General features: G+C 40.7%; 2 protein-coding genes across 3 annotated transcripts in view; both read right to left on the bottom strand.

Moving 5' to 3' along the window:
* Window positions 1-1,561: 1,561 nt before the first annotated feature.
* Window positions 1,562-3,299, bottom strand: LOC115166073 (tumor necrosis factor receptor superfamily member 6B). Its single transcript, XM_029719722.1, has 4 exons — window positions 3,230-3,299; window positions 2,610-3,009; window positions 2,286-2,468; window positions 1,562-2,071 (listed from the first exon to the last, which is right to left on the bottom strand). The coding sequence occupies exons 1-4, from the start codon at window positions 3,236-3,238 to the stop codon at window positions 1,806-1,808; spliced, it is 858 nt and encodes a 285-aa protein (XP_029575582.1). The 5' UTR covers window positions 3,239-3,299; the 3' UTR covers window positions 1,562-1,805.
* Window positions 3,300-4,060: 761 nt separating this feature from the next.
* Window positions 4,061-12,362, bottom strand: part of rtel1 (regulator of telomere elongation helicase 1) — a 64,827-nt gene continuing 56,525 nt past the window's right edge. Inside the window, exons 28-33 of one of the 2 annotated variants that reach the window (XR_003870267.1) lie at window positions 10,365-10,578; window positions 6,795-6,932; window positions 5,735-5,890; window positions 4,962-5,137; window positions 4,631-4,750; window positions 4,061-4,294 (exon numbers count right to left, since the gene is read on the bottom strand). Coding sequence is in view for 1 of the 2 variants with exons in the window: in XM_029719721.1 (XP_029575581.1) it covers window positions 4,230-4,294; window positions 4,631-4,750; window positions 4,916-5,137; window positions 5,735-5,890; window positions 6,795-6,932; window positions 10,365-10,578 (915 nt within the window). In the remaining variant the exon portion in view is untranslated. Of the gene's footprint in view, window positions 4,295-4,630; window positions 4,751-4,915; window positions 5,138-5,734; window positions 5,891-6,794; window positions 6,933-10,364; window positions 10,579-12,362 lie in introns of both variants that reach the window. The other variant, XM_029719721.1, reaches the window with a different exon arrangement.

Here is a 12,362-nt window from a genome sequence, read left to right as displayed (position 1 = left end):
GTGCAGCATGACCTTCAGACGTGACACCAACAGAGTTCAATCTGACACCAACAGAGTTCAATCTGACACCAACAGGCTCTTGAACCGTTTCTACCCCCAAGCAATACCAGTGATAAATAGATAACAAAATAGCTACATGGACCGAGTTTACCTTGTACCTTTATTGATCACAGGGCCCTACACACTCATACACACTGTCACTCCAACACACACACTCACTCCATTATTTGCTCACACATTCATACTGACTCACCCAATAACTTTTTTGCATTATTGGTTAGAGCCTGAAATTAAGCATTTCACTGTAAGGTCTACACCTGTTGTATTCGGTGCATGTAACAAATAAACTTTGATTTGATTGATTTGACCCTACACACCAGCACACTCAATTACATGCAAGCTGCTGCTACTATGTTCATCTTATATCCTGTTGCCTAGTCACTTTACCCCTATACATATCTACCTCCATCACTCCAGTATCCCTGCACATGTTAATATGGTATTGGAACTGACACTAAATATTTCCTGTATATAGTATGCTTTACGTACTTACTTTGTGTATTTCATATTTCCTATTGTTATTTCGTGTTTTTTTCTAGTAATACATTGTTATTGATTATTGCATTGTTGGGTTTTGAGTTTGCAAGAAAGTAATTTCACTGTAATTGTGCATGTGACATTAAAAATTTGAAACTAAGGCGGTACGGGCCAGTATGGGGTCCAAGCAAAATAAATAGTGGTGGTAAGCCGTACCGGTAAAACGTGAGCCTATCACAATTAATACAACATGCCCAAAAAACTAGAAGCTTTTCACCATTACTGCATGTCAGCCGCATGACAAATTAGCTAATTGACTAGAAACCGGGTGGTATACGCTCCAAATTGTGATATGAGGAGAACACTTACATTTTGTCAAGACGGAGATGAGTGGCCTAGACGCTCGAGGACAAGGCAGAGATGAGTGGCCGAGACCGAGGAGCGCGTGGACAACAGTGGATGAATCAATTCAGGCTACAAGTGTAGGCCTAATGAAAAGACACGTAGGCGTTTTGTAAGGGATGTTTCTCCATTCATCAAATTGCTGGTGCACAGTTGGGGTTTGGATGATGAAATGATTTTGTGAATGAACGAATGTGTGAGGGTAGTTTACAGGAGCATCTTTGTTAAGGGATTGTTTGACAATTAGATGAAAACATGACTGGTTGTGTTTGACAAATTAACCCTTGTGTAGTCTTAACATTCTGTATACTCCCCTTGTCCTAAGGGTAAAAAATGACCCGCCTTCACTACACCCCTAAAATAAAGCAGCTTAATTTAATTTTAAACCCCACATCTATTTTGCATGAAGAACATCAAACTTTGTGAATATCTGGGTTATCCCTCTTTATAATGCATAAAGACTGCATTTAATCAGTGGACACACCTCATTTTTATTACAACACACCTGTCATAATTGTTTTCTTCACTAAAGTAGGTTTATTATTATTATTATTGCTAAAGGTACTGCATAGGTGTAAACATACATTTTTTTGCCTAAGAAAGTAGCAGAAATAGTTAGTCATTTTGAATGCATTTTATTGAAGGGAAACAATAAGTCTTGAACTTTTTTGGCAACATAGTGATGTATTCTTATATACGGCACAATGAGGAATTCAACTACAAAACACCAGTCTTCTATTTTTTTTAACCATTGCTCCCACCCACAATGTGTATAAACAACAATAAATAAGAATAAAATAAGATAATGGATACAAAACAAAAACGGGAAGAACATAAACCGTTTACAATATGTGGTGATATTAGCCCTATAAATTCATATTAGGAAACCATTTGTTGACTTTAGTCCTTAAATGGAACAGCCTGTCTGTGTTCAGGATATCATGCATTTGAATTGCAAAAGGTTTGCCAGGTTTGTTCCTAATAGTTTTGAGGAGGTCTAGTACAGTTGCATTTTTGGTTGTGGCTTTACCAGCACTCCTCCTGAGCACAGCCACCAGTCTTTTGTCCTTTCTTGGTGTGAGGATCTGCAGTGCCAGGAATTCCATCAACTCCCCATCACAGATAGCTTCATCTGAGTGGTTGAGAGAGTGAGAAAGAGAAAAGGAGAGAAACCAAGACAATATTAATTGACTACATTACAATAAATAATTCCACCTTTTGTGATGCACAATTAAGGCTTTTCATTTCCAGTTTTGGTAGATAAGAAAACATTATACAATTATCATTAATAAATATTTTTCCCTATGCCTACAAAAGACTATACAGAATGGACAAAATATTCTGACCTTCATGTGTTCTTGAACCAGTCCTACATGCTGAGCAGTAAACATCATTCATATCATTGCCAGGTATAGTGGTGCGACCTGGGGCACACACAGAAAACTTCTGACAGGTTTTCCTACTGGAGGACTCCGCAGAGAAGAAGCCCACTGGGCAAGGTTCACACTTCACATCAGTGTGTGCAGTTCCTGGAAAATAAGGATATTGATCATAAAACGTGTATTTAATCTGTAAACAGATTGCAGTGGTTTGCAGAGCCGACTGGAAAAATAGCAGTGGAAAAGGAGTATTCATTATGACGGGTAGCCAAACATTATCACTTAACCTACCATTGGAGATGACCCCTTCCCCGGGTGGACACCTTCTGTGCCTTGAACATGACCCATGTCTCATGTGAAACCCGTCCTTGCACTCGCACTGTCGGTTGTGCAGTTGGGTGCACGGTACGCTTTCAATCTCATCAGCCGTGCAAAAACGATTGCAGTATTGACACCGCTCGATATAGTTCCAGATCTCTGTGTAGTGGGACTTTGGACAAGGTCCGCAGTCGCTCTTGCGGTCCTTTGTGCAATGCTTCAGTAAGTATGTGCCAGGAGCGCATTGGTCGCACGTAAGGGAATCCCCTGTCGCGTCATCTCTCCAGATATAAGTCGGTGTGTGAGCGCCTGGCTCTGGCACGCTGCCACCACAGAGCGCAAATACCAGGAGAGGCAGAACACAATTTGTCAGCTATTGGAAGAAAGAGTAATGTTATCATTTAGAATTAATCATAACTTTTGTGTAGTCTACGTCTCTCAATATGACTGTCCAAATCCATCAAATTACAATTTAATTTGAGGCGTTCAGCTTCAAGAGTTAAATAGCCTAGCCTACGCTATAGCATAATATCCATTTATTTCCCATAGGCACAGAAGAGCTCGCTATATTTGAGCAGAGAAATGATACTCACCGGATGCATTTTTCTCTCTAGTCAGATAGCAACTGATGTTAACATGTTCAACGTCTTTTGAATTTATAGGGCCTGATGACTAATACTTGGGGAAGCCCTTTCCAATGACAATAGCAAAATGACCGCTTCCGCAACATCAGTTCTGTCTTTGGTATTACATAAACTAGACGTAACATATTAAACATAAATCCGGGACACTCTAATATATGTTACGTTTGGTATGGTTAAATAAGACAGCTAACTTAAGGCAAAAACGAAAGGAGGGTGATTGGTCGGGTGTATAAAGCGAAAGTCTAGCAACCCAAAAGTTGTGTTCGAATCTCATCAGTGACAACCTTTGCAACTATTTACTACTTTTTAGCTACTTTCAACTCCATAGAATGTTAGCTAATCCTTCCCTTAACCGTTTTAGCGAACCCTCCCCCCAGCTAGCTAACGTCAGCCACAATAAATTGGAATTCGTGACATTGTACGTTTTGCAAATTCGTAACATATCATACTTATTGGATGATGGACATCCACAAATTAATATATACCATACGAAATGCAACATAGGTTCAAGACCATTTTCATACCAATCATTTCTCCCATCCTGATGTGTTCCCGTGTGAACTAGTGTATACTTCAGGAGAAATTAGAGTATTGTGTCTAACAGTTATTTTAACAGTTCACTACTTGTCTAACAGTTTCAATACTGTAATATTTTCAGTTGATTATGAATAAAGGAGGTTGACAAAGCAGCTCTTAGCACCCATCAAAGCCTTTCTGATAAGAAAACAACCTAATATTTTGATCAATATCTTACAAGATATCATTAAAAAAAAGAAACAATCACATGAACATTTGTTTAATAAAAAAAGTGATAAAATATTATCATAATCTGCATACATTTATTACAACACCACAAAACCCTCACTTTTTACCATAATTTCCATACAATAGAAAGCTAGCAGCATCAGAGTAGGGGGATTCTTCTTAGAGGCTCCACTTCCAACAGCTTTCATTTCCTTTGGCTGCTGGGAAAGAAAGACGAGATTTTCCTTTGTGCTTTCCCAGGTGTTGAAACTGTAAGAGACCCAAAATTACATTGAAAAATGGTTGACACAAAATTTTTGTTAATCTTTTATATGCTTGTCTTTTTCAATTCTAACATTGTTAAATTACATTTAATCCCATTACTACATTATTAAATTAAAATGGTCATTATTGCAAACCAGCTGTTCTCAACACTACCAAATAGTGTTAATTAACAACGCCTGTTAAACAAAAATAATGGGTTCAATAATTACTTCTAGAGACTTTATGCTCACTGCAGTTACAATAGTGCTGACAATACAAGGACTTCTACTGAATTGCTACAAGTTATTTTCTCTTGAAGGCACTTGCGAATTGTCCCTTCACCTTGCATTAGTTGGCCTGAAATCCCAGAGGAAGCACTTGAGCCTGTGGAGTCACCTATCAAGGCGTCCAGCATCTCTCTGTACTGTTTCTTATGGTGAGGCCGGATGAACAGGGCAAATGCTAGGGACACAAAGGATGACAAAAATAATATGCATCTATACCGTAGCATTTCATGGTTCATCGATGGATGTTCAAATGTTACGATTTGATTTAATTTCAGATTTAAGTGAGAATGCAAAGAACTGTGCTTGCCAAGACGCTTAAGTCTAATAGGCAAGAACTTACTGCTAAGGAGGTTAAAGTCTTCGTTTTTCTCAGTTAACAAACTCACAACTGTGCCCACCAGGCTATCATAGTTGTCTGTCTTCTTATAGCTCTGAATAGCTGAGAACAGTTGGTTGGACTTCTCAAGTCCAATGGATTTTTTCACAGCCGCTATGAAACTGGCGTAGATTTGACTCTCCTGAGCAGATTGGACTGGTGCTTGGTCTTCGCATTTAGGATCAACTGGTGAGCACAGAACAAGACAAACACGTTCAATCCTGTCAGGATTTGGCCAAACCAGTAAAAAAAAAAAAAAAAGCATGTCAACTTTTATACAGCATGTGCGTGAATGTGGCCTCTCATATCTCTATCATGCTCGATCTTTGTGTCATGCTCATGCATAGCCATGAAAGACGTGGTGGTATTTCATGGTGTCAACTTGGTTGGCGAAAGATTGGAACAATAACACCACATCTGTCATGGCGAACTTTTGAACAACGTTGTGGGGAGATTTGCCTGTAAGGTGTCTATGCTGAAGCTCCTTACAAAAATTCCTTTGTAACTGTATGTTTGTAACTGAATGTAGAGGGGAATCCTTGGTTCAAAAACAAAGATTCAAGATTCAATTAAAGACTCCCCCCTCCCAAAAAATATAATCTTCAACTAGGCCTGTTCAGGAAGGCACAACTTTATGGAACATTCAACTATAAATATATTATGTAAAACAGATGTCGTGCAGATGAAACGTAGGGAATTGTGTCAGCTTTATTTGTAACATTTCTATCTGAAACGTTATGAACATTCCATCTCATAGAATACACTCCAGGTATCCAGCAGTACCTGTAAGCACTTGATTCTTTGGCAAACGCTCTTCTGTAGTCAATCTGTGGATTCCAAGGTGATGGCCTCCTTTATTAAGCAGCAGACTGGCGTTGAGCTGACTGCAGGAGCTTGAGTCAGAATCGACAACAACACCCGTCAGCTTTCCCGGCTTGGCTTTAAAACAAAAGCAAATCCAGGTTACTGGGTTGTTCAGGAGGTGAAATACAAAAACACTAAGTCACATTTTTGAAGCCTTGCTGCAACGATGGTCATAATTGTCAGAAAATTAGGCTCAGGGCCGGCTCCAGGCATAAGCGGTCACTTAGGGCCCCTGGGAGAGTTAGCATAGTAGAAAAAACAAGGTGCAATTTCTACATTTGGCTGTGCGTCTCTTGTTATGTCAGTCACTCAATTAGCTATGTCAGCTAACATTTTTTAGATTGGTAACGTTTAGCCAGATATATAAATCATAGCCGAATACCAACCAGGCATGCAGGGCATATGCCCAGGGGACCTGACCTCCAGGGGGCCCCCATTGATTTTGTTAGTCACTCATTTAGATAGGGCTATCATTAATATGTCATAAGTCTTGGTAAAATGTGTAGAATTGCATGACATTTTTTATATAATTGCTAAACTTCTCCCCCACACCATGGCAAAATGTCTAGAATTGCAGAAAGCTTGCTTTAAAACTGGAACATTTTCTCCACTCCACATGGCAAAATGTGTAGAATTGCAGGAAATTCACTTTAAAACGTTTTTCTTGCCGTCGTGAAGAGGGGGCCACTAAAATGTTTTGTCCACGAGGTGTGGGGCCCCCCAACCAAATCTCGCTGAGGGCCCCCAAAAGGCTAGGGTCAGAATGTAATGATTCAGGAGTCATGAACTGGTATGATTAAGCCAAGACACTGGGTGGGTGTCATCTTGCTGAACAAAGGTATCCTTGCTTAAATGTGAAATGACTCATGCATCACATGTACAATCACACTCTAGCCAGTCTCTTGAAATATCTGGAAAATACAGTGTTACTGAATGCATCCTACTGGTCAGTGTCAGAAACTAAGAATTGACTGCATACCCCCGTTCTGCATCAGCATTTCTTTCTCCTCCTTGGAGAGCGAGTGATCAGGTTTGTAGTCACAGCCCTGGCCAGTCAGCTCTACACACTTCTCATCAAATCTCTTCTTGTGGTGGGGTCGTATGAACTGGTAAAATCCTGAAATACAGTAAGGTTTGCATTCCTGTATGAACAAACCTGTGATATGAGCCATGTCTATCGTGAAAATGGTTACATTTCCTAAAAACAGGAATACAATAATGCAGTTTGGCAGTTCATAGTTTACACAATTTCCTTGGAATCTTGAATCAGAGAGAAGATCTGCGCTACACTAAAGTTTGTGTAACGTTTGTGTACATGTGACAATTCATGACTCACCACAGAAGAGAACTTGTGTAACTAACTTCCTTTTTCCTGCATAACTTACATAATATCATCAACTGCATTACTCATGTGCTGGCTATGACTGGCCATGACCACTTTTAACATCCCGCTTCTAATGGATTCTCTTATGACAATGATTTCAAAGTCCTGTTACAGTCAAAATGCTGATTAATGTAATTCTCTTGAAGTTGTCATTTGAAAACTGACAGTAATGACCAAAAACAGTAGACATTACAGAACCAGGAAAATCTTTTCACTGTTACACAGGAGTGGCTCATGTTTGGACTTCAGTTCTCATTCTCAGCCCGAACCCAATGGTCTTATACCAGGCCGACCTCAAATTCCAAGAATTGATTCAGGCCAGGCGGGTTGCAACCTAGCCACGCTGTGTTTGAGAAGGGAAAAAAAGTATACGTGTCTTAGCAGCTTTTACTACTGCGGTCTCTCAGCAGCCACATTATTCCAATGGCATCTGTTAACGGCGACACATTCTAACAAAATACTGTCTATGACTGCCCTGCTAATGTGCCATGCTGGACCTTGTAAACTAAGTAGACCCCTAATTTATCAAAATGTTTTCCTAATCAGGCATAGGCTTAATGCAGTTATTTCGGAATAAACTATGCATTCAAAACAGGGATTTTGAGCGACTATTCAAATGGATGTATGGCAGACAATATTTAAAGGCTCTTAAGAATTTTAATAATAATTTTATTAAAGAAATTAAATGCTTGCTGTATTTAAAGATTAAATCCACAGTAGGGGCAAACAGCGTCAAGGCCGTAATATTTTTGTTTTGTTGTTGTTGACAGAGTGGAAGTGAAATTGCAGTACATATTAGGCTCCCGAGTGGTGCAGTGGTCTAAGGCACTGCATCTCAGTGCAAGAGGCACCACTACAGTCCCTGGTTCGAATCCAGGCTGTATCACATCCGGCCGTGATATGGAGTCCCATAGGGCGGCGCACAATTGGCCCAGCGTCGTCCAGGTTTGGCCGGAGTAGGCCGTCATTGTAAATAACAATTTGATCTTAACTGACTTACCTAGTTAAATAAAAGGTTGAATTAAAATATATTTTTTATATTCCAAATTGCGCATGCAATGATGTCCAAGAGAAAAAGACGGTGTCTGTCGTTTGCAGTAACTTCTATGTTATTATAATATTGCAAACGGACGTGGCAGTTTCACCATTAAGAATTTCAGCTTTAAAAAGGCATAAATTACTTGTATGCTGTGTAATGAAATAAATGAATGTTAGATTGAGATACTGTATATTTAAGTAGGCTAAATTACTTAAGACAGAAAACAGGACGCACTAACAGCTCGATAGATTATATAAGGCTACTATAGCCTATATGCGAGTCAAGAGAAAAATAACACTTCAATTGCATTTGCTGACTTTAACCCAATATTTGCCATCCAGTTTATCATAACAAAGGTGAGTTTTCAGCTCTCTTCTCTTTTCTAAGACAAGGGCTGTTTCCTCATCCCCTCACTCCACTCCCAACTCCACTGCATTGTTCTTAACACCCGTTTAAATCAATGTACTGTTTTCTAGGGGTGTACTCATTACATTTCTGTGATGTCGGACCAAGCCTGGGCTTCAGCTCACCGGGCTTGGGTAAGACCGGCCTCAAATTTTCAGGCCCGATGAGAACTCTAGGTTGGACAAGCGTAAATGACAGCCATCGTTGTCATTCGGGGTCAATGTATGCAAGAGGGGTGCGACTTCAAGCGATGTGACTTCTGATTGCTAGTTATTTTTTCCCTATGCTTCAGTCATGCCCTCCCCCACTCTTTGACAGGCTGTGCTCCCACACGCACGTCAGGCACATGCAGCAAATGTTTTTGCTTTAACCTGTTGGGGATAGGGGGCAGTATTTGCATGGCCGGATAAAAAAACGTACCCGATTTAATCTGGTTACTACTCCTGCCCAGTAACTAGAATATAGAAAACACCCTAAAGTTTCTAAAACTGTTTGAATGATGTCTGTGAGTATAACAGAACTCATTTGGCAGGCCAAAACCTGAGAAGATTCCAAACAGGAAGCGCCCTGTCTGACCATTTCTTGGCCTTCTTGATCATCTCTATCCAAAACAGGGGATCTCTGGCATAACGTGACATTTTCTAACGCTCCCATAGGCTCTCAGAAGGCGCCAGAACGTTGAATGATGACTTTGCAGGCCATGGCTGAAAAACAGTAGCGCATTTGGTAAGTGGTCGATCTGAGAACAATGAGACTGGGGCGCTCGTGCACGAGACTCCACCATGTTTACATTTTCAGTCTTTGAACGAAAACAGGGTTTCCCGGTCGGAATATTATCGCTTTTTTACGAGAAAAATCGCATAAAAATTGATTTTAAACATGCTTCGAAGTACGGTAATGGAATATTTAGAATTTTTTTGTCACGAAACACGCCGGGCGCGTCACCCTTCTTTACCCTTCGGATAGTGTCTTGAATGCACGAACAAAACGCCGCTATTTGGATATAACTATGGATTATTTGGAACCAAACCAACATTTGCTATTGAAGTAGAAGTCCTGGGAGTGCATTCTGACGAAGAACAGCAAAGGTAATCCAATTTTTCTTATAGTAAATCTGAGTTTGGTGAGTACCAAACTTGGTGGGTGTCAAAATAGCTAGCCTGTGATGGCCGGGCTATCTACTCAGAATATTGCAAAATGTGCTTTCACCGAAAAGCTATTTTAAAATCGGACATAGCGATTGCATAAAGGAGTTCTATAACTCTTAAAATAATTATGTTTTTTGTGAACGTTTATCGTGAGTAATTTAGTAAATTCACCGGAAGTGTTCTGTGGGAATGCTAGTCACATGCTAATGTAAAAAGCTGTTTTTTTATATAAATATGAACTTGATTGAACAAAACATGCATGTATTGTATAACAATGTCCTAGGATTGTCATCTGATGAAGATCAAAGGTTAGTGCTGCATTTAGCTGTGGTTTTGGTTTTTGTGACATTATATGCTAGCTTGAAAAATGGGTGTCTGATTATTTCTGGCTGGGTACTCTGCAAGCGTCCCACCTAGCCCATAGAGGTTAACATTAGAATGTACCATTGAGTAGGATCCATTTTCTCTAGCTGAGTCAGAGTGACCTGATGACTCAGACGAGCCCAGCAGTGAACACAAAAGGCCAAGATCCATTACTATACAAGCTGAACCCACAAGCACACATACACACACCTCGGAGCAGGTTGTGGGTGTTGGCGTCCCCGGTGAAGAGGTCGGCTGCCTCGGCCAGCAGTTCGTCAAGGTCATCCATTCGTTTGTACGTCTGCAGGGCCGCCATGATTCGCTGGAAATTCACCTGACTCAGCGACCTTTTCATTTCCGCCAGGAACGACTTGGCTTTTCCCGCTTTGCCCTCCACTGACACATCAGGAGACAGGGGGATTTTCTATGGGAGGTGGGAGATATGGTGTGTTAGTGTGTCCTACATCTTAGTGTGTCTAGCCATGACAGATGCAAGGGTATTTCACTGTGTTCATTTGGTTGGCGAATGGAATGATACCTATTATTCTAAGTTGTTTGAACAACGCTGTGGGGAGATGTGCCTGTAAGGCATTTACGCTGAAACACATTAACTGTCACAAGAAATGATGAGTTAGCGTGTGATAACTGTATGCCCCCAAAAACCATAGAAGCCTCTTGACTTTTCCACTTTGTTACGTTACTGCCTTATTCTAAAATAAAATTGACACAAAATACACCATAATGACAAAGCAAAAACAGTTTTTTTTAGAAATGTTTACAAATGTATTAAAAATTTAAAAAACAGCAATACCTTATTTTACATAAGTATTCAGACCCTTTGCTATGAGACTCCAAATTGAGCTCAGATGCATCCTGTTCCCATTGATCATACTTGAGAAGTTTCTACAACTTGATTGGACATGATTTGGAAAGGCACACACACCTGTCTATATAAGGTCCCACAGTTGACAGTGCATGTCAGAGCAAAAACCAAGCCATGAGGTCGAAGGAATTGTCCGTAAAGCTCCGAGACAGGATTGTGTCGATGCACAGATCTGGGGAAGGGTACCAAAATATTCAAGCAGCATTGAAGGTCCCCAAGAATGCAGTGGCCTCCATCTTTCTTAAATGGAAAAGGTTTAGAACCACCAAGACTCTTCCTAGAGCTGGCCGCCCGGCCAAACTGAGCAATCGTGGGAGAAGGGACATTGGTCAGGGAGGTGACCAAGAACCCGATGATCACTGACAGAGCTCCAGAGTTAATCTGTGGAGATGTGAGAACATTCCAGAAGGACAACCATGTCTCCAGCACTCCACCAATCAGGCCTTTATGGTATAGTGGCCAGACGGAAGCCACTCCTCAGTAAAAAGGCACATGACAGCCCGCTTGGAGTTTGCCAAAAGACACCAAAAGACTCTGAGACCATGAGAAACAAGATTCTCTGGCTGATGAAACCAAGACTGAACTCTTTGGCCTTAATGCCAAGCGTCACATCTTAAGGAAACCTGGCACCATCCCTGCAGTGAACAATGGTGGTGGCAGCATCATGCTGTGGGTATGTTTTTCAACGGCAGGGACTGGGAGACTAGTCAGGATCGAGAGAATGATGAACGGAACAAAGTACAGAGAGATCCTTGATGAAAACCTGCTCCAGAGTGCTCAGGAACTCAGACTGGGGCTAAGGTTCACCTTCCAACAGGACAATGACCATAAGCACACAGCCAAGACAAGGCTGGAGTGGCTTCGGGACAAGTCTCTGAATGTCCTTGAGTGTCCAAGCCAGAGCCCGGACTTGAACCTGATTGAATATCTCTGGAGAGACCTGAAAATGAGGATCTGCAGAGAGGAATGGGAGAAACTCCCCAAATACAGATGTTCCAAGCTTGTAGTGTCATGCCCAATGAGACTCGAGGCTGTAATTGCTGCTTCAACAAAAGTACTGAGTAAAGGGTCTGAATACTTATGTAAATGTGTGTATTTTTTGTGTGTATAAATTAGCAGAAATATCAACCTGTTTTTGCATTATGGGGCATTGCGTGTAGCTTTTTTATTATTATAATAAATAAAAATGTTTTAGAATAATCCTGTAACCTAACAAAATGTGGAAAAAGTCAAGGGGTCTGAATACTTTCCGAACTGTACGGCACTGTACCTCTGTCTCTCCCTCCACTCCATAACATATACATGACATTTGAGTGAGAGCTGTT

Source organism: Salmo trutta, chromosome 28 (genome assembly GCF_901001165.1).
Source record: "Salmo trutta chromosome 28, fSalTru1.1, whole genome shotgun sequence".
NCBI lineage: Eukaryota > Metazoa > Chordata > Actinopteri > Salmoniformes > Salmonidae > Salmo > Salmo trutta.
Note: the sequence above shows the minus strand (reverse complement) of the source record. Positions and strands in the feature narration are given on the sequence as shown.